Genomic DNA, 21,523 nt, shown 5'->3' on the forward strand with positions numbered 1-21,523 from the left:
GTGTTGCTTGCCTCGAAGCAAGCATAGAAGTGATTTAGCTCGACTGGTAGGCTCATGTCACTGGGCAGCTTGCGGGTGTGCTTCCGTTTGTAGTCTGTAATAGTTTGCAAGCCCTGCCACATAAGATGAGCGTTGGTGTAGTATGATTCAATCTTAGCCCTGTATTGACGCTTTGCCTGTTTGATGGTTCATCGCAGGGCATAGCAGGACTTCTTGTAAGCTTCTGGGTTAGAGTCCCGCACCTTGAAAAGCGGCAGCTCTACCCTTTAGCTCAGTGCGAATGTTGCAGGTAATCCATGGCTTCTAGTTGGGTATGTACGTAAAGTTACAGTGGGGATGACGTCCTCGATCACGGTGTTCAATAAAGACATGAAAACATATAATTGTTTGTGTTTTATTAGTTTAAGCAGACGGTGTTTGTCTATTGTTGTGACTTAGATGAATGTCAGATCAAATTTTATGGCCAATTTATGTATTAATCCAGGTAATGCCAAATGGTTCACATACTTTTTCTTGCCACTGTATGCCCCATTCCTTTATTTTACAGTTCTGATTTGGTGTACGGGGAGAATAATGTTCAGAATTCTGTCGCTGTACATTTCAAGTGTCTGCATGTCATATTGACTATGTTCGTCCTAGCTCGCTCATTAATGTCTTAATCAAAATGACTGATGGCCTTTTATCCACTCGTCATCCCCTTATGCCATAGTTTGTACATCTCAATTGTCAGTAGAAACCACATTTGTTTAAGCAAGTGGCAGGTAGCCTAGTGGTTAGAGCATTGAGCCAGTAACCAAAAGGTTGGTGAATTAAATCCGAGCTGACAAGGTAAACATCTGTTGTTCTGCCTGACTTGCCTAGTTAAAAAATATTTTAAAGGCAGTAAATTATGCTTTGTCCCACCAAGATTTACATGCTTAAACCACCACTGTGGACCGGTAAAACAAGTTCTCTCCATTGAATTTGTTCTCTTATCAGTAATAGATGAGGTAAAACGGACAAAAATAGAATGGAAACTTTTAGACTATTGAAACCATAACACATTTCTATAAATGTATATAATGGATAATGATTTAGTAAAATTTCGTACCATTAGTTATGTTTTCTATTATGCATGCAGACATCTGACAGTAAACAAAATAAAACGTGATAACGGTCTAATCTGATATCTAATCTGATAAATATTCGGTTAATTCTTTACCCACAGCAGTTAAGAGTGTTAGGCCAATAACCCGAAAGATCGCTGGTTTGAATCCCCTGATCAGGTGACAACTCTGTAGATGTGCCCTTGACCAAGGCACTTAACCATAATTATTCCTGTAAATCTGCTGAATGACTAATGTATAAATAATTGACTGGAACTCTCTGCTGCAACTGTTGCTCCAGCAGACACGGAGACCCACTCCCTAATATAATCTGCGACATTGCCTGTCTAAATTAATGTACCATGAATACATAACTAAATTATACAATTGTTGTAGATCAATTTATCTACTGATAAAATACTACTATATTAAAGATGTTCGATCTGCTTATCCATTCAATAAACAAAGTAGATTAGACCCTACATTTCCTTTCAGGCAGATTATTTGGTGCCTAATCCAAGGGGTCCTTTGCCGCACAAGGAAATCATTTTTGCTTATCAACACAAGTCTGATGTTTATTTTGAGAGAAATCGAAGGTAATAATTTTGTTTTAGACTATATTCTATAATGAACGATATGTAATTATTACTAATACATGTTGACACTTGTTTTTGGCTTATGCAGACGATTGACATCGACGATCTTAATGTTCGCGGGCTCCCAGGGCATTTGTTTACCTCTCGAGTCGCGACTCAAGCCGAAGTGGCCTAACAGTTATCTAGCTAACGCGTTAGCAACGTAACTTTGGCTTAATGTGTGCAGTTTTGTCAAAACTGGTGGTAAAAACATTGACACTTTTTCGTAGTTATAAAATGATTGCACATAGTAGTCGTACAATTGCTAAATTACGGTTCTTACCTAACCGTGTGTTCAACAAGTTAGCTTAGTTCATGTTAGCTATACGTGCGTCGTAGGTAAGACAATGTCAACATAGCTAACGTTACCTAAACATCACGATCACAAATGCAATTTAATAAGTGTCAAATAGGCTCACAACGCACGATGGTAAACATGTAATTGGCGTGTAGTCAACTTGGAGGTTTTATGCATTTTATGACATTACCTGGATAGGGTAGTTGGCGGAGATTTGAAAATAACTAGCGAACGTTCGCTATTGCAATATTCAATCACTGACATTTCATATTGTGACGCTTTCACCAACGGCTGGCTCAAACTTTTAGCAACTCGGTCAGTCACAAATCAAAGTTTGTCACTTGAGCCGAATACAACAGGTGTAGACCTTACAGTGAAATGCTTACTTACAGGCGCTAACCAACAGTGCTAGTACTGTTATAGCGACATTTTGTGATACATGTGTAGCTAGCAATGTGAATTAGCCAATGATATGATTAACGTTAAGTCAAAGTTGATATATATTTTTTAGATAAAAAAACATGACCTTGCGCACACCCAGAATAGTTTATGCACAGGTACTGACTAACAGCGATTAAACTAAGTGCCACACTCCATATGTATAAACTCCCAGCAATTGAATGGGTATTTACCAACGTTTCGGGGTCACTGTGCCTTCATCAGGGTAATATCATGAGTACTTGAACCGGGTTATGTAGACAAACAGTGCAATTAGTGTAACCAATGACAATAGTGAGGGGTGTGTCATAATTATTAAGTTAATTCAAATTAATTAGTGAAACTGTTAAAAAATAGTATATGGCATATTAAATATATTACACTATTGTTATCATATAGACACATAATGGAATATTGTAAATCATATTAGCATCAACATACAATATTGTTTAGTTCAATTTCACATAATTTCGTATTTCATTTCATTTTTGTTACATGAAATAATTTGGTTCAACCTTAATATATAATGAGCATCATCAACAGGGGGAACATATTAGGTGTACGCTAATAAGCTGTTTATTAAGGAAAAATTTGTTCATAAGAAGGGCCTGAGATCAAAGTCAATATTCAGGCCTCTAGGGTTCAATGTTTTTTATTGAACCTTTATTTAACTAGACAAGTCAGTTAAGAACACATTCTTATTTACAATGACGGCCTAGGAACAGTGGGTTAACTTCCTCCTTCAGGGGCAGAATGACCGATTTTTACCTTGTCAGCTCGGGGATCCAATCTAGCAACCTTTCGTTTACTGGCCCAACGTTATTAACTAGGCTTGCCTAGCACTGATATGGGTAACACTGCTAATGTGAATGATTCAACTTTGTTTTTCTAGAATGCTTGCTGAGGGCAAGAGATCATTAAACATGGATGAGAAAGAGGTGAGCTCCTTTAGTAACAAGGAGAAAGACAGAGAGGGTGATAGACGGCCCGCCTCCTCCCGGGATAAAGTGAAGGATGAGGCAAAGATGAGTGGCAAGAAAGATATCGGTAAGGCCGCAGAGGAAAAGAGGAGAAGACTTGAGGAGGACAAAAGAAAGAAGGAAGAAAAGGAGCGGAAACGGAAAGAGGAGGAGAAGCTGAAGGCAGAGGAGGAGCAGAGGAAGAAGGAGGAAGAGGAGAAGAAGCAGCAGGAGGAGCAGGAGAGGAAAGTTCAGGAGGAGGAGGCCAAGAGACAGCGTGAAGAGGAGGCAGCTCAACTCAAGTAAGAGCTCAGGGGTGGAACCACCATAATAATGTATCTACTGTAGGTGCTCTCAACATCATAAACTTTGTGTATGGATAGTATTTGTGAATTCCGATAATTGCTAACTTGATTCTCCATCTTTCTTCCCACTCCAGGGAGAAGGAAGAGGGTCACCAGCTCCACCAGGAGGCCTGGGAGCGCCACCAGTGCCGGAAGGAGCTGCGCATCCGCAACCAGAACGCCCACGAGGGCCGTCCCGAGGAAACCTTCTTTAGCCGCCTTGACTCCAGCTTGAAGAAGAACACGGCCTTCGTCAAGAAGCTGCGCACACTCACTGAGCAGCAGCGTGAAGCCCTCTCCAATGACTTCGGCTCGCTCAACCTCAGCAAGTACATCGGCGAGGCGGTGGGCTCGGTGGTGGAGGCCAAGCTGAAGATCTCTGATGTGGGCTGCGCCGTGCACCTGTGCTCCCTCTTTCACCAGCGCTACGCTGAATTTGCCCCACTGCTCCTCCAGGCCTGGAAGAGGCACTTTGAGGCGCGCAAGGAGGAGAAGGCGCCCAACGTGAGCAAGCTGCGCACCGACCTGCGCTTCATCGCAGAGCTTACCATCGTGGGCCTGTTTACGGACAAGGAGGGCCTTTCGCTCATCTACGAGCAGCTGAAGAGCATCATTGGGACAGACCGCGAGACACACACACATGTGTCGGTGGTCATCAGCTTCTGTAAGCACTGCGGGGACGACATCGCGGGCCTGGTGCCTCGCAAAGTGAAGGCTGCACGGGAGAAGTTTGGCCTGGCCTTCCCTCCCAGTGAGATCATCAACACGGAGAAGCAGCAGCCCTTCCAGAACCTTCTGAGGGAGTACTTCACCTCACTCACCAAGCACCTGAAGAAGGACCACCGCGAGTTGCAGAACATCGAGAGGCAGAACAGGTGATGGGGCCTAGGCTTCCTGGGAGAATTCTTTCAACATGACCCATCTCACAACTTCTCTTGTATTATTGATTTCAGTGTATACTCCTGCCACAGTACATGACGCATAGCCATTTTGAGTAACATGCTAAATGTCTTTTAGTGTACATAGTGACACCTCCATGTTTTTTCTTCCTCCAGGCGTATCCTCCACTCCAAAGGGGAGCTGAGTGAGGACAGACACAAGCAGTATGAGGAGTTTGCTACATCCTACCAGAAGTTGCTGGCTAACACCCAGTCTCTGGCTGACTTTCTGGATGAGAACATGCCAGAACTTCCACTGGACAAGACTGTGCAGGAAGGTAAAGAATATCAATCCTTGTATACTCTTTATTACTTTGGTATAGGAACAATATAAAGACTGTGCGTTTTGTTGTCATTTTGGGTGATTTTTGTTATAAAGCCACATTGTTATCATGTTTTTTTTGCTGTTGGTTATATGTAGCCAACAGTCTTTGGTGTCTGTATGTATCTAACCATCTCCTCTCTGTGTGATAGAGCACGGCCCTGGCATTGACATCTTCACCCCTGGGAAGCCTGGGGAGTATGACCTGGAGGGGGGCATCTGGGAGGACGAGGATGCCAGGAACTTCTATGAGAACATGGTGGACCTGAAGGCCTTCGTCCCCGCCATCCTGTTCAAAGATAACGAGAAGGGCAAGGACAAAGAAGAGGCTGCTGGTAAAGGTACAGCCACATACACACATGCACGCATGCACACACACACGGACTCACACTGTCTGACTGACCCTTCTCTTGTTGCTGTATCCTTTCCTCAGAGGCTAAAGATGCTGCGGCCACCACAGAGGAGTTGGAGTTGGAACTCGAAGCTCTAGACATCGCTGATGACCCTCTGGAGCTGGATGGACCTGACGAGGCAGAGAATGAGGCAGAGCTTGCCAAAAAACTATTGGACGAGCAAGGTAAAGATGAAGGTATTCTCTACCCACCAGCCTGCCTGCCACCAAGCAGCACACAACACCCAGCGCTTTGCACTGCCAGCTGTCCATTTTGACAGTTACATCAAGAGGGCGGCCATAATCAAATATCTACAACCTCTGGATAGAGGAGGCATGTTGGTTATTGACATGGACAGTGTCTTGGTGTTTGTGTCTCTTCCAGGGCTCAAGTTAGGGTATGAGAGAGGTCAGGGAAACAGAGCTAGAGCCCACTCATGGGTGCTCAGGGCCAATCAAGTAAACAGAGGTGTGTTGCTGAGCATGTGGAAACCAGACAGTCATTTACAAGGTTTCTAATATTCCACATGTATCAACCCCATTCTTAGGTCTATACCTATGCTATGGCTTTGCTGTTTCTGTTTCTGTCGCTGAGTGACTCTTTAAGTTCGCTAAGGGGATATTTGGAGCATGACTTTGTTGTATTCATGTTTGACTGTGTCCTCCCTGTTTCCGTGTGAAGAACAAGAGGATGAGGAGGCAAGCACCGGGTCCCACCTGAAGCTCATCGTGGACGCCTTCATCCAGCAGCTTCCCAACTGCGTCAACAGAGACCTCATAGACAAGGCAAGGAGAAAACACAACACACCTTCAGCATACCAGAAGGATCTATTCCATGCGTAACAATTTGAGTTTAGCCACAAAGGCAATGATTCACAGGGAATGTGGTACTAAATACGCAATTGTGCAGTGAATTAGTCTGACCGTTTGTGTGTTTGTTCACAGGCTGCCATGGATTTCTGCATGAACATGAACACCAAGTCAAACAGGAGGAAGCTGGTCCGGGCTCTCTTCACCGTTCCCAGACAAAGGTACCAGACTCACTATAAAGCAGATAGTTCATTTGAAAGGATTTGATCAGGAAGCTGGTCCAGACTTTCTTCACTGTTCCCTGACTAAGCACACATGCACACACACGCAAATAGTTAATTTGGAAGGATTTGATCATGGATTGATTTGTGTGGGAATGTTGTTGTTTTTTGGTCCCTTTTTTCCCCACTAGGTGGTGCCGTTGCTCATTTAATTTGAAATGGCATAACGGAGTCAATGGTACTAACACCATTGTAAAGCTCATATTTGTGTTGCGTTCTTCCAGGTTGGATCTGCTGCCCTTTTACTCCCGTCTGGTGGCCACCCTTCACCCCTGCATGTCAGATGTGGCCGATGACCTGTGCTCCATACTCAAAGGAGACTTCAGGTTCCATGTAGGTCCCAAGACTTTACAACAACTATTAACACCTTCGTCTTTGTTGTGTATTTCATACAGAACCACTGCCTCGTTAAAATAGGATCTGTACTGAAGGAAACAAACAGTTTTGAAGGCGATTTCAATACAGAATGCATGCTGTGTTTCTTTGTAGATCCGGAAGAAGGACCAGATCAACATCGAAACCAAAAATAAAACTGTACGGTTTATCGGTGAGCTGGCAAAGTTCAAGCTGTTCTCTAAAACGGACACTCTGCATTGTCTGAAGGTAGGGTATGCTTCTCTTTCACCAGGAAGCTGTGCTTTCATTAGCTAGGTTTCCATCCAATTGGTTGACAGATTTTCATACAACTATTCTAAAATCTGAAGAAAAAATTTTTTTTTCAAATCTTCCAACAAGAGGTGTGTTTCCATCAAACTGATAAAATACTGTGCGCGTTTTTCATGTACCAAATAAAAAGCAGAAGTTCAATGTTTCCATTTCATTTTTTAACTCTACCAATGGTTTTGTCACCAAAACTGTCGCGATAAATAGGTAACTTGCCCAATCTGGTTTTGGCGCATGCTCTCGAGACAACAGTTCGCTGATAAAGTGGACAGGGTAGGTTATAACTTATATGATGAGATATGGATAAGAACAATATCATTTGCATTTGATAATTGGCAGCCTTGCATCCATCATCACGTCACCAGCATTCAAATAACACCTTCAAAGCTCATCACCATCCATCACTTAACCACCAGAACTTTCAGCTGCTGAAATTTCAGCTGCCTATAAACTCTTAGTACTTTTCCATGCCGTAGTGGTAGTACAACTTCATATCCAGCATTCCTCGTGACTCCCAAGTTTACATCATCATGATGGTTTTATTATATCAATATTTGTGCATGAAGGAGTTTTCACTGCAATTGTCACATAATTCAATTTACCGACACAAAATGATCCCACTATGTCAAACGAACAAATTGTTTGTCGAACATTTATTAAATTGTACTGACACTTCCGGTCTCCATCACGCCTGTCGTGATTTGAAAAAATTATATATGACATGACTTTACTCGCATAAAAACTGTGAGTGGAAACTAGGTTACTGTTACAATTATTGTATTACACTGTCATCATCATGTTACTGAGTGATGTTTGTGTGTGTGTGTGTGTGTGTGTGTGTGTGTGTGTGTGTGTGTGTGTGTGTGTGTGTGTGTGTGTGTGTGTGTGTGTGTGTGTTGCTCTACAGATGCTGCTGTCAGACTTCTCCCACCACCACATAGAGATGGCCTGCACTCTGCTGGAGACCAGTGGACGCTTCCTCTTCCGATCCCCCGACTCACACCTCCGGACCAGCGTCCTTCTGGTACAAACACACACACGCACACACGGCAATGCACACACTTACGTATACAGCACAGGAGGTTGGCGATACCTTTAATTAGGGAGAACGGCCTCGTGGTAATGACTGGAGCAGAATCGGTGACATTATTTTTGAATAGATTGGATACATGGTTTCCAGGTGTTTGATGCCGTTCCATTTGCTCCTTTCCCACTATTATTATGAACCGTTCTCCCCTCAGCAGCCTCCACTAATGTACAAGCACATACACCTATCAAACACCATACTGGAATTCCCCAAAGGTTTTGGAGTGCATCCAAAGTCCCGGAGAGAGACATGTCTTGGCCTTTCTAACTGGTGCCGAAATCCAAGGTTAAATCTGATTTATAAAGTGCTATTAATCCAGCTTTATTGTCCCGAAATTGCATTTGGACGAGGTTATTCATGTCGCGTGCACAGCTGCCATATTTTTTTAGGTTACGTTTAGCAAGATAGTAAGATAACAAACCTTTTTGGAGGGCTTTTAGTTGGGTTCTATATTGAATGGCTCACTTGTTTTTGTATGTTTTGCTTGTTTCAGGAGCAAATGATGCGTAAGAAGCAGGCGCAGCACCTGGATGCTCGCTACGTGACCATGGTGGAGAATGCCTACTACTACTGCAACCCCCCGCCCATGGAGAAGACTGTCAGGAAGAAGAGGCCCCCGTTGCAGGAGTACATCTGCAAACTGCTCTACAAGGACCTCTCCAAGGTCACCACGGAGAAGGTATGAAGATTTTACATTTGAGTCATTTAGCAGACGCTCGTATCCAGAGCAACTTGCAGTTAGTGCATTCATCTTAAGATACAGTGAGCTCCAAAGGTATTGGGACCGTGACACGTTTGTTTGTTGCTTTGCCTCGGTACTCCAGCACTTTGCAGTTGAAATGATACTATGAGGTTAAAGTGCAGACTGTCAGCTTTAATTTGAAGGTATTTTGATCCATATCGGGTGAACCGTTTATGAAATTACATACATTTTTTACATACGTTTTTGTCCATAGTCCCCGCATTTTAGGGGACCAAAGGTATTGGGTCAAATTCACTTATGTGTATTATAATAGTAAAACGTATTTGGTCACATATTCCGAGCACGCAATGACTATACAAACTTGTTGGATGCATCTGCTGTGTTTCAGATCATTTTGTGCCCAATAGAAATGAATGGTGCGTAATGTATTGCGTCATTTTGGAGTCGCTTTTATTGTAAATAAGAATAGAATGTGTTTCTACATTCTACATTAATGTGGATGCTACCTTGATGCTACGGATCATCCTGAATGAATCGCTATGAGTGAGAAAGTTCGACGAGCAAATGTCATAACCCCCAAGACATTACAGTAACAGTGGAGATTAGTATTTTTTTCTGGGGGGGGGGGTATCATATTTAGACCCCTGGAACTTTCACTGGAACGGTTTCGCCACCTTGTAGAGACAAATTGAGGCTGTTTTGAAGGCAATAGGGGAGCAACTTAATATTAGGAAGGTTTTACTAATATTTTGTACACTCATGCTACACACACAACTGCCGCGACCAAACTCTTATTATACAGCTCTATTTATACCCTTGCCCCCCACTGTCCCCAGTACACATGTAAATATTGAACTATAAATTGTGCCTTCCTGTATTATACTTATGTGTTATTCTATTCTACTGCCAATTATTATTTTTTTCATATTCTTGTTGCATTTTCAAGAAGGGATCTGCAAGTAAGCATTTAGTTGGACGGGTGTATACCATGTGTATCCCGTACATATACGACTAATTCAACTTGAAGTCAGTAAGGGGGGATTAAAGTCACGCGCAAGTGTTAGTTCACGAAAGGCTTTACATTTTATTTTTATGGTGCCTCATTTATACAGTCACTGGCTTATGCATATTCATCAAAACACTATCGAGAGATTTGAGGGGGGGAAAGGGTCTTGACCCCCCCCCCCCCCCCCCCCCCGATTAGTCTGTAATTTCTTTAACATACCAAAAAACTAAACCACAACAGGAGTATCAAACACCTGCCGATTATCATCTTTCCTCTCTTCTCTGGTTCTCCGCTTCCTTGTCTCCCTCTTCCTTGTCTCCCGCCTCTTCATCCCCTTCTCTCCTCCCTCCCCTACCCTAGGTGTTGAGGCAGATGCGTAAACTCCCCTGGCAGGACCCAGAGTCTAAAGGCTACCTGATCTGTTGCATGGTCAACATCTGGAACATCAAGTACAACAGCATCCACTGTGTGGCCAACCTGCTGGCCGGCCTTGTGGCCTACCAGGAAGACGTGGGCATCCACGTGGTGGATGGGGTCCTGGAGGACATCCGCCTAGGAATGGAGGTGAGCACCATGGGAGGGTGTGGGGAGGGCAAGGCAAGCCCAGGGTGGTGAGCTGTTTCTGGGATTGGAGGTGAGGACCAGGGAGGAGGAGCTGGTTGGAGTCAGGCCCAGATTCAAGAGTTCATTCCTGGATGTAAGGGCTATGTGAAGAGCCCGAGCAGGAGAGATTGATGGTACTTTTTTTATGACTTGAATGAGTGATTGTTGAGGCTACGTGTTGTATACCGTGTGAACAGGCTGTCGAACTGCTTGTTTCTGTTTCAGATATGTGGTTTGCGTGACACACAGTAACAAATTGAGTGCTAAATCTGAGGTTCATGTGGGTGAAGTCTTCCCTGGGGCTTATTTATGGTGTTTCAACACCTTTCTGCCATTCTACCTCACCTGCTTTCTCTCATCTCTCCCCCTCCTCTCCATGTCTATCCATCTCACCCGTTTTCTCCTCGATCTCACCCCCCATCATCACTCCTTCTCCCCTCTCCTTTGCAGGTGAACCAGCCCAAGTTCAACCAGCGTCGGATCAGCAGTGCCAAGTTTCTGGGGGAGCTCTACAACTACCGCATGTTGGAGTCAGCGGTCATCTTCCGCACCCTCTTCTCCTTCATCTCGTTCGGCGTGAACCCGGACGGCAGCCCCAGCCCCCTGGACCCCCCCGAGCACCTGTTCCGCATCCGCATGGTCTGCACCCTGCTTGACACCTGCGGACAGTACTTTGACCGCGGTTCCAGCAAGAGGAAGCTGGACTGCTTCCTCATCTACTTCCAGGTCAGTCGGTATGACCGTTTAACCTCCCCTTATTTCACTCCTCTCAGCCTCTCTTTCTCTCTCACCATGAATGGTTTTTGATACTGTTGTGACAATGTCAAATACATGAATTCGTTACAAGACTGTCCCTAAATTGCGATGTGTTGTTGTCTGTCGTCCAGAGGTATATCTGGTGGAAGAAGAGTGTGGAGGTGTGGAGTGCGGAGCACCAGTTCCCCATCGACATTGACTACATGATCAGTGACACCCTGGAGCTTCTCCGGCCCAAGATGAAGCTCTGCATCTCCCTGGAAGACTCCACACGACACGTCACCGAGTTGGAGAGGGAGTTCCTCGTTAAACTGGGTAAGAGACGGAGAGAGAGCGATTGACAGACACACAGGAATGCATGCATAAGGGCATGCACACACACGCACACACACACGCACACTACAACAAGGTTGTTAAAGATTGTCATACACGAGTCCCCCACATGTTTCTAGTGCGTGTGTGTGTGTGTGTGTGTGTGTGTGTGTGTGTGTGTGTGTGTGTGTGTGTGTGTGTGTGTGTGTGTGCCTGCAAGGCCTCGGAAATATGTTGCTGTAGCAGCTAGATCCTCAGGTTGGCCCACTCCTGCTCTCTGTCCTCCCTGCTGAGCAACATTCCCCCGTGTGTAGGAGGCTGCTTCAGCTCCTACCACTCTCTGTCTGTCAGACAGGTCTAATTCCCTCATAATAACACACATACCTGGCCCTCACACACATATACCACAAACACACAGCAGTCAGACCTGCCTGCACTGTAGACTGCCACTTAAAGCGCACACTCTTAAGTCTGCACAAACAAAAACATGTTTACTCAAGTAAGTGTTCACTTCAGGGTTATAGGGGAATATTAATAAATACCTGAGTGACATCCCAATGACACGATGTGTCAATATATGTGTCAATAAATACAACATAGCCGTATTGCGCCTGCTGTTCTAAAGTGGCACAATACTGAAAGTGTTTATTTTGGTGAAACGCAGTTGGTCGCTATCTGATGGAGAGGAAAGTAAAGAGATGCACAGAGATAGAGAAACAATCAAGAGACCGACAGGATGTAGATAATGAAATACCCCGTGGGACACAGAGGAGGAAGAAGGAAGCATTGGCTTAGCGGGTGTAATGCGTTCTGAGTCACAGAACAAGTAGTCCGCTGTATTAACCCAGGCACAGAACATTGTTTCAAGGTTTCAAGGTGTTGACGTGGAATGCGAGAGAGAACGCTTCTGAAAAACCCTGTGCGTGTCTGTCCGTCTGTACTGTGAGTGTTATGAGTGATTGATGAGGGTGATGTAAGCCACAGGCTGTACAGTGGCCTCATTGTTTCGCCATTCATCCTTTAACCAAGATAAGGCACTGAAGGCATTCCTCTGCCTCTGCTGAACCCTCCTTAACTAAGTTCTGCTGCTTAGTAGCGTCTCTTTACATCTATCTGCTCCTCTTACTGCTCTCAGCTCATCAGGCTTTTGAAGTTATATTCATGGTCTCCCCAAGCATCTGTTTTCTCTCGAAGGTCTCTTGCTTCAAGACTTAGTCTTGCAACCTGACGCTGCACCATTCGAATGAAGGTGTGTGTGTGTGTGTGTGTGTGTGTGTGTGTGTGTGTGTGCGCGTGCGCGTGTGTGTGTGTGTGCGTATGTTTGTGTCCTGCAGGACTGGCCATGGATGGACAGAAGGACGGCCGGCCCTCCAGTGCCATGGGGAGTGAAGGCGAGGCTCTAGACGAGGATGACGAGGATGACGACGAAGAGGGAGGGGCGGACACAGAGGAACAGTCTGGCAATGAGAGCGAGATGAACGAGCCAGAGGAAGAAGTGATTCTGTCAATTTTTTATTCATCCATTCATTCATTGCATGTCTAAGACACAAGCCTCTCATAATAGGTGGATACTAGATCTCTCACTCGTTCACTCATCTATCGTTCATTCATTTGGCCCTCACCCCTAGTTTTGTAGGGGGGGGTCACAAACTGAGGATAGAAGCCCAGTCCTTAGCAAGATACTGTATAAGGAAGCGGGTCATCTTGTTGTGTTGCTAGATTGATGTGTTGACTCAACTCTTATCATGCCCGACGTACAACATAGCTCTCCAGGTTTAGTGTTTTGTTTTTCTACCTTACAGAAGCTAGCACACAATCACCCCCCCATCTAAGAACCTGCTGTGTGTTCCAGGAAGGATCTGAGAATGAGGAAGAGGAGCGGGAGGAAGAGGAGGAGGAGAACACTGACTATCTGACCGACTCCAACAAGGAGAACGAGACGGACGAGGAGAACAATGTAAGAAGATGGCAAGGAGAGGGAGAAAGGGAGAGAGGTTATTGTGTTGCTGACGGTCTTGTCCTGTAGGAGGTGACCATCCGTGGTGGCGGTCTGAAGCATGTAGCATGTGCTGAGGATGAGGACTTCATCCAGGCTCTGGACAAGATGATGCTGGAGAACCTGCAGGTACAGTATCTCTCCTATTCTCTCTAATCTGTGTGCCACAGTCACTATGTCCGTAGTACTGTACTACTTTTGTTAAATAAACGGGTATGAACAGGAGTTGTGTGTGTGTGTGTGTGTGTGTGTGTGTGTGTGTGTGTGTGTGTGTGTGCGCGTGCGTGCGTGCGTAGCAGCGGAGCGGGGAGGCGGTGAAGGTGCACCAGTTGGACGTGGCCATCCCCCTGCAGCTGAAGAGCCAGCTGAAGAAAGGCCCTGGAGGACCCGTCTGCTCTGGAGAGGGAGACGGAGGCATCTCAGACACCATGCAGTTTGTCATGCTCACGCGCAAGGGCAACAAACAGCAGGTACACGCGCACACACATACTAACTTGTTGAAGTCTCCTTCGCTGTTAGTTCAGTCAGATCCCTCCACAGAATCAGCACTGTCAGACAGACCCAGTGAAAATATTGACTCTGAGTGTGTGTGTGTGTGTGTGTGTGTGTGTGTGTGTGTGTGTGTGTGTGTGTGTGTGTGTGTGTGTGTGTGTATTTAGGCCCAGTCCACTGGTGGAATGAATGGTGGTGGGGTAGAGACGACAAGCTCTTTTACTGTTGTAGGTTCAGAGTGTGTACACATTCTCTGTCCAGAAAAATCAAGACGTTAAAGTAAAGCTCGCTAAACTCAGTCCAAGACACTTCCAGCAACTGCTTTTAAAGGACATTTACCGGATAACAAACCTTATGTAAACATTATGTTTTGACCAAATAACAGTACCGGCTATAGACGTTTTTTGTTGATATAAAATGAAGCTATATAAATTGCTTAATGCATTATAGATGACGTGTCTCTCCATACACCCCCATGGTAAACACACTATCCTCTCCTTAAGTGCGTTTCCTGAGGTGAGGATAAAGCGGTTCAGTGTGTGTTAGTAGGCGTCACAGATATCTGGACCCCTCCCTGTCAGACACATTCACTGCATTCCTCTGTCAGCTCCACACCATGGGAGTGGCCCTCCCTCACTTTCTCTGCTGCCTGGACCTCCGTCCGGGAAACACATTTGAGTTTTAGCACAGCCAGAGAAAAAACATCACGGGGCATGTTGTAAAAGGTTGAATAGTGAGCCAGGAGAGCATGTTTCTGCAGTGTGAATACTGAGCACTTGTCCCATTGTCTGCCGACAGCATGAGATGTAACTCGTGCTCCTTCTCAATGCTTAATGTGCCTGTTTCAGATCTCCTAACTGTAGTTAAAGTTCTTGAATGTGTCACTGTTTTGTCTCTCTTGTTTTCCAGTTTAAGATCCTGAATGTGCCTTTATCCTCCCACCTGGCTGCCAACCACTTCAACCAGCAGCAGGCAGAGCAGGAGGAGAGGATGAGGATGAAGAAGCTCACTCTGGACATCAACGAGAGACAGGAGCAAGAAGACTACCAAGGTATTAAATAGGGTGTCCACTCACTCTGCCTCGCGTGAGTGAAAACTAACTTCGGTGATAAAATGTCACTTTCTTATGTTATAAAATACATTTTACCAAGGCAAATATGATTATTCATGTTCTGAGTCATTCGGTGTGGTCTTTATCTAACATATCATTAACTTTATATCCAAAATGTTGCATTTCATAACCTAATACAGCCGATAAAAAAACAAACAGTCACCACTAGCCGGCCTCCGCCCAGTACCCTGCCCTGAACCTTAGTCACTGTTACTAGCCGGCTACCACCCGGTACTCTACCCTGCACCTTAGAGACTTCTGCCCTATGTACATAGTCATTGAACACTGGTCACTTTAATAATGTTTGCATACTGTTATACCCACTTCATATGTACAGTGCATTCGGAAAGTGTTCAGACCCCTTTACTTAAAAAAAAATTGTTGTTACGTTACTGCCTTATTCTCAAATTAATGAGGGGAAAAAACTATTTAATCCATCTACACACAGTACCCCATAATGACAAAGCAAAAAATATACCACATTTACTTAAGTATTCAGACCCTTTACTCAGCACTTTGTTGATGCACCTTTGGCAGCGATTACAGCCTTGAATCCTCTTGGGTATGACGCTACAAGCTTGGCACACCTCTATTTGGGGAGTTTCTCCCATTCTCTGCAGATGCTCTCAAGCTCTGTCAGTCGCTGTACAGCTATTTTCAGGTCTCTCCAGAGATGTTCAATCAGGTTCAAGTCTGGGCTTTGGCTGGGCCACTCGAGGACATTCAGAGACTAGTCCCGAAGCCACTCCTGCGTTGTCTTGGCTGTGTGCTTAGGGTCGTTTGTCCTGTTGGAAGGTGAACCTTCGCCCCAGTCTGAGGTCCTGAGCACTCTGGAGCAGGTTTTCATCAAGGATCTCTCTGTACTTTGCTCTGTTCTGCTTTCCCTCGATCCTGACTAGTCACCCTGTCCCTGCCGCTGAAAAATATCCCCACAGCATGATGCTGCCACCATCATGCTTCACCATAGGGATGGTGCCAGGTTTCCTCCAGACGTAACGCTTGGCATTCAGGCCAAAGAGTTGAATCTTGGTTTCATCAGACCAGAGAGTCATGCTTCTCATGGTCTGAGAATTTTTAGGTGCCTTTTGGGAAACTCCAAGCGGGCTGTCATGTGCCATTTACTGAGGAGTGGCTTCCGTCTGGCCACTCTACCATAAAGTCCAGATTGGTGGAGTGCTGCAAAAATAGTTCTCTTCTGGAAGGTTCTCCCATCTCCACAAAGGAACTCTTTGTCACCTCCCTGACCAAGGCCATTCTCCCCAGATTGCTCAGTTTGGCCGGGCTGCAAGCTGTAGGAAGAGTCTTGGTGGTCACAAACTTCTTCCATTTAAGAATGATGGAGTCCACTTTGTTCTTGGGGACCTTCAAGGCTGTACCTATCCCCAGATCATGCGTTGACACAATCCTGTCTCGGAGCTCTACGGACAATTCCTTTGACCTCATGGCTTGGTTTTTGCTTTGCCATGCACTGTCAACTGTGGAACCTTATATAGACAGGTGTGTGCCTTTACAAACCCAATTGAGATGGTTTGGGATGAGTTAGGAAAAGCAGCCAACAAGTGCTCAGCATATGTGGTAACTCCTTCAAGACTGTTGGAAAAGCATTCCAGGAAGCTGGTTGAAAGAATGCCAAGAGTGTGCAAAGCTGTCATCAAGGTAATGGGTGACTACTTTGAAGAATCCAAAATATATTTAGATTTGTTTAACACTTTTTTGGTTACTACATGATTCCATATGTGTTATTTCATATTTCATACAATGTAGAAAATAGTAAGAATAAAGAAAAACCCTGGAATGAGAAGGTGTGTCCAAACTTTTGACTGGTACTGTATGTGTGTGTATATATATATTCTGACATAGCTTGTTCTGATATTTCTTAATTTCTTAATTTTTTTACTTTATGCATTATGTGTGTTACTGCACTGTTGGAGCTAGAAATACAAGCATTTCGCTGCACCTGCAATACAAATCTGTGTACGTGACCAATAAACGTCTTTTTGATTTGAGTAAGCACCGTGCTCTGTTGAAATAGCGACGCAGGTTTCTTGTAGCATCTTTTGAAGATTTGACATTTTGTGGCTGTCGTCTTTAAAGTTGTTTCTGCAGGTCGCAAAAAAAGCTAAATTAGCATGACACGAGCTGAATTAAATGTAAAAGGCTCTGAAAATAATCAACTTGGTATACGCTCAGTGCTCCGTTGACATTTCACAGAGATATGCTTGTTTTTGTGTGAAATCTTCTAATTGAAAAAGCGTATAATATGAAAATACTATGTGTCATGTCTCAAAACCGATATCCATCTTACCTCTTGTTTTATGTACTGCCGATTCAAAGAAAGATGACGAGTTCAATGGGAAAGTGATCCTGTCAGGGAGCAGTAGCCTTAATTCTTGCACAGAATCCTCCAAGCTGATGCAATGCAATTGTCCTGACTGTTGCCTACTTTTCTTCTCGCGCCTCCATTGATTTAGTTCTGGCCATCCTACAAGAGTTTAAAACTCCAATAGGTTTTGTAACGGATTATGATAGACATGAGGTTTGGAAGAGACATGAGGATTTCTTAGAGGAGTATCTACACATTACTTTACTCGTTTGTCAAAAGATGCATTTTTGGTTGGACACCCTTTTATTATACAGTACTGATAAGAAGAGGGACAGTTGGAGAATGGGGCATTGGGAAAAGAAATGGGGAGTGTTTTTGAGAGATGACGAGAGAAAGCAGCAGTACGACCAAAATTCAACATGTCTACACGTTGTTGGTTTGTGTAGCGTTGTTTTAACATTGTTGGTTTTTGTTGCATTTGTTTCTGTAGCATTGTGTTAAACTCGCTTGGTTTGTGTAGCATTGTGTTTACCTTCTTGGTTTTTGCTATGTAGAAATGATGGCGTCTCTGGCCCAGCGGCCCGCTCCTGCCAACACCAACCGGGAGCGGCGCCCGCGCTACCAACACCCCAAAGGGGCACCCAACGCCGACCTCATCTTCAAGACCGGAGGAAGGTGAGACTCGCTCCTCAACTTACCTACCCACTACACACACACACACACCACCAGGGCCTGGAATCAACAGCAGACCACCAGCCAAATGCTGGTAGAAAGTCTGAGTGACAGGTGAACTTTCTTTAATGCAGCAGTCACAGTGGCTGGGACAGTGGTGGAATGAAAAGTTTGTTTTGTGTCCTAATCACCACCACACCTAAATACAATCACACACAGCCTGTATTCACTGCGGGGGGAATAGGGTTGGCATTAGAATGGGATCCTGTCGAAGGACGTGGTGCAAGTCAACTCACTGACTCTCCCTCCTTGTTCTCTGCACCTGAACAGAAAGCAGGAAACAAAGCAGGAGAGAAATGAAAGGCACGAAAAGCGTGACAGACAAGAAAGGCAAGAGAAACACAAGAGAAACAACAGATATGAGGGCCAGGAGGCTAGGGCCAGCCAGCTCAGTCACAGGACACGCTACTGACAGACTGCATTCTGCACTCAGGCCCTGCTTATGTTAAAAATGGAAATGGTTCATGTCTCCCAACTGTCAAAAAATATTTTGTTTTGAGTATTCTGATCAGATACAGACGTGTCCCCCTTTATTTTTGCACAGTGAAAGAGAATATATATGTTCTGCTTTGCAGGCACTAAAGTGCATTTTCATATTATTTTTCCTTAAAGCTGTAAAGATTCCTTTCTATTTTTGGAAATAAAGATTGCCCAAACTTTCTATTTTCATGAGAACAGAAATAGCTTGTGGTTCTTTGTCCTTTCCTCATATTTGTCTTGGAAAAGTGACAAAATAATTCAGAAAGGAGATATTTAGATCCACATAACGCACCATATTCATGCCTAACATACATTTGACAGATGCTTACATGATACTGATGGCAAAGTACACAATTATGCTTTTGATGAATAACAACTTTACAATTACATTTTCTCACGAACAGACGCTAGACCATTGCAACCTATGGATGGAAGGAGATGCAGTAATGATGGTACTGAAGGAGTGAATGGGGACAGATATTGGGGCAGGAGGTTGAGGGAAGGATGGGTGGGGGAAAGGAGGTGGATATTTTGGGGATTTGAGGATGGGATAAATACTCCAGTGAGTGTTCTGGAGACAGCTACTACAGTAAAGCCCTGCTCTGTCCCCTAGGAGATGCTGATTGGAGTCTGGCCGAGGGAGCAAGCAAATGAGAGAGCAAGACAGGGCGAGCGGACCATCGGTCTCGCCTGAGCAGGGAGTGAGTCCGCCAGCCGCCCACTGACGCAAGCGTAGACGCCCACACCTAACCCCGCCGCCGGAGGAAGAGAAGGAGAAAGGGCATCAACGAGGGGTGGGGAAGAGGGGGGCACCCCCTTCAGCCAGCTAAGGCGTTCCAGAGAATACCCCTTCCTTTCTGTGCGTCGCCCGGGACGACACGAGCACAGCAGCACAAACACCCACCCGCCTGAACAAAAGAACAAATCAAAAGATGAATGAAAGAACGATCGGCCAGCTGTCGGACGTATGTACGGGCAGACATGGACGCAGACAAACAGACGCACGGACAGCTGGGCTGCAGGACAAGGGACTACAGTCGTCTTCTCTTCGCTCCCATGCAGGATGAGGATATGGTGTACAAGGGCTCACAAGAGGAGGACAATGGACAGAATGTGTCAAAGCAAAGGGGACGGGTGAGGGTGTAACATCTGTGGAGATGAACTGTGCTTCTCTTACTGGGAACAGATCTGTTGTTCAGTCTTTTTTTCTCTTTATCTAAATCACACACTGTTCAAAGGCAGCTTGATGGAGGAGGAAGAGGAGAGGGAGCACAGATAGGGTCGCCACTACTAAATGACTCGATAAACAAGGGAACAAGGAGGACAGGATGATGTACAGAAAGGCGTGGTTGCTTGTGTGAGCAAGGGTTACAGATGTAGGATCTTCATTTGAGTCAGTTTGCTACAGCAGGACAATAATCCTGCAGCAACAGGAAATGTGAATTATTATGATTAACAGACTTTTTGGTTGATACATTTTTGTAAAGTTGAAATTAAAATCTTCAGAAGCCTTTTTAAACCTCATGAACTACACGTTTTAAAATGTCCTGCATTGCAGGAAAGTAAGTTATCCTGCAACAGGGTGATCTAATTAAGATCCTACATCTGTACCATAGAGATGGTTTGCTCCTCCTAACCCTGTTGGAAGTGGAACACCTTGTCACGGTGACGACCCTGACCCCGAGGCCGTTACAAGACCAGGGTTGACTGACCAGCGTTTCATCATCAGAAATAAAAAATAAAATATAAGTGATGAATATAATACATATTCTTTATTTTTTCAGCATTTTTGCTTTCTAGATGTTTCCTTTATTTTGATGAAAAATCTATACTTTTTTGGGGTGATATACAGTTTGTTGATTTGGAATTTGTCTGCTGTATTGTAGTTTTTGACAAATGGATAAGATACTTATCTGTGCTCTTGCCTCCTGAGTCATACTCAATGATGATCATTTCTGTTTGATTATTTCTGTCTGTTGAATATATAGATAGATAGATAATCTGTACTGTATTGCATGGGCTTTTCTGCATCAGCTCTGTAAGCCGATTTCTGCCTGTGTTTCAGTAAAAGTGTCAGTTTGTGACTCACTCCTCTGGCTTGACTTCTTTACTGCGTCCATGATCTGTGTCCCACCCAGGGTTGGGTAGGTTACTTTCTAAGTACAGTTACTGGTCGGTCACCTGTCCAAAATTGTTATCAGTAATGTAACTTTTGGATTACCCAAACTCAGTAACGTAATCTGATTACATTTAGTTACTTGTAGATTTCTTACCCCTTAAGAGGCCTTAGAAGAATACAAAAATGTATGTTACCAATTGAACCAAATTTATTGCAGGATAAATAAATGTTGAAGTTTACATAGGTGACCATATATGGATGTTACATTTTACTTTATGAGTTGGTTATGTCGGCTTCTTCTAACCCATCGCTTTACATATTTACATTAAAAAACAGTCTATCAGAATTTCAGTCAGTCCAATAAATGTTATACCTGTTAATCTTCAAGAATAGGACTTGGAAATACAGAAGTATAGATTAGCCAAATGGTTTTACCTGAGCATAACCCCAAAACGAAGGAGTTATTAGCCAGCCCAATGTTGTTTATTTTGTTGTCACGGAGGACTGATTGGGCTTATTGATTCAAGCTGAAAATAAATAAATCACTCTTGGAATGGCATGCTTTGAGCACTACAGAAAAGTGCTATTTACATGTGAAAAATGAACGCCATATGCTGCATTTGCTATAGGCCTATTGGT

General features: G+C 44.4%; 1 protein-coding gene across 9 annotated transcripts; it reads left to right on the forward strand.

Moving 5' to 3' along the window:
* The first annotated feature begins 1,607 nt into the window (after positions 1-1,607).
* Positions 1,608-20,853, forward strand: LOC135516040 (regulator of nonsense transcripts 2-like). 9 transcript variants are annotated; one of them, XM_064940015.1, is made up of 23 exons: positions 1,608-1,681; positions 3,349-3,717; positions 3,855-4,634; positions 4,815-4,975; positions 5,172-5,360; positions 5,453-5,608; positions 6,093-6,196; positions 6,356-6,441; positions 6,726-6,834; positions 6,991-7,104; positions 8,072-8,188; positions 8,745-8,930; positions 10,321-10,524; positions 11,014-11,289; positions 11,451-11,634; positions 12,966-13,126; positions 13,484-13,588; positions 13,658-13,756; positions 13,924-14,097; positions 15,029-15,170; positions 18,108-18,228; positions 19,170-19,217; positions 19,379-20,853. In XM_064940015.1, exons 2-22 carry the CDS (start codon positions 3,350-3,352, stop codon positions 19,174-19,176), a joined length of 3,843 nt encoding a protein of 1,280 aa, XP_064796087.1. In that variant the 5' UTR covers positions 1,608-1,681; position 3,349; the 3' UTR covers positions 19,177-19,217; positions 19,379-20,853. The 9 variants fall into 9 exon arrangements, with proteins under 9 accessions (XP_064796087.1, XP_064796088.1, XP_064796086.1 ...); XM_064940016.1 differs by having other exon boundaries at positions 19,382-20,853; XM_064940014.1 differs by lacking the exon at positions 19,170-19,217.
* The last annotated feature ends 670 nt before the right edge of the window (positions 20,854-21,523 follow it).

The sequence above is a fragment of the Oncorhynchus masou genome, chromosome 27, assembly GCF_036934945.1.
Source record: "Oncorhynchus masou masou isolate Uvic2021 chromosome 27, UVic_Omas_1.1, whole genome shotgun sequence".
NCBI lineage: Eukaryota > Metazoa > Chordata > Actinopteri > Salmoniformes > Salmonidae > Oncorhynchus > Oncorhynchus masou.

What these genes read in the sequence shown, in the direction of transcription:
- LOC135516040 (XM_064940014.1), top strand. Translation starts at nt 3,350, where the DNA reads ATGCTTGCTGAGGGCAAGAGATCATTAAACATGGATGAGAAAGAGGTG. An exon ending in CGAGCAAGGTAAAGATGAAG is followed by an intron (nt 5,609 to 6,092) that starts GTATTCTCTACC and finishes TTCCGTGTGAAG; the next exon opens with AACAAGAGGATGAGGAGGCA. An exon ending in GGAGTTCCTCGTTAAACTGG is followed by an intron (nt 11,635 to 12,965) that starts GTAAGAGACGGA and finishes TGTGTCCTGCAG; the next exon opens with GACTGGCCATGGATGGACAG.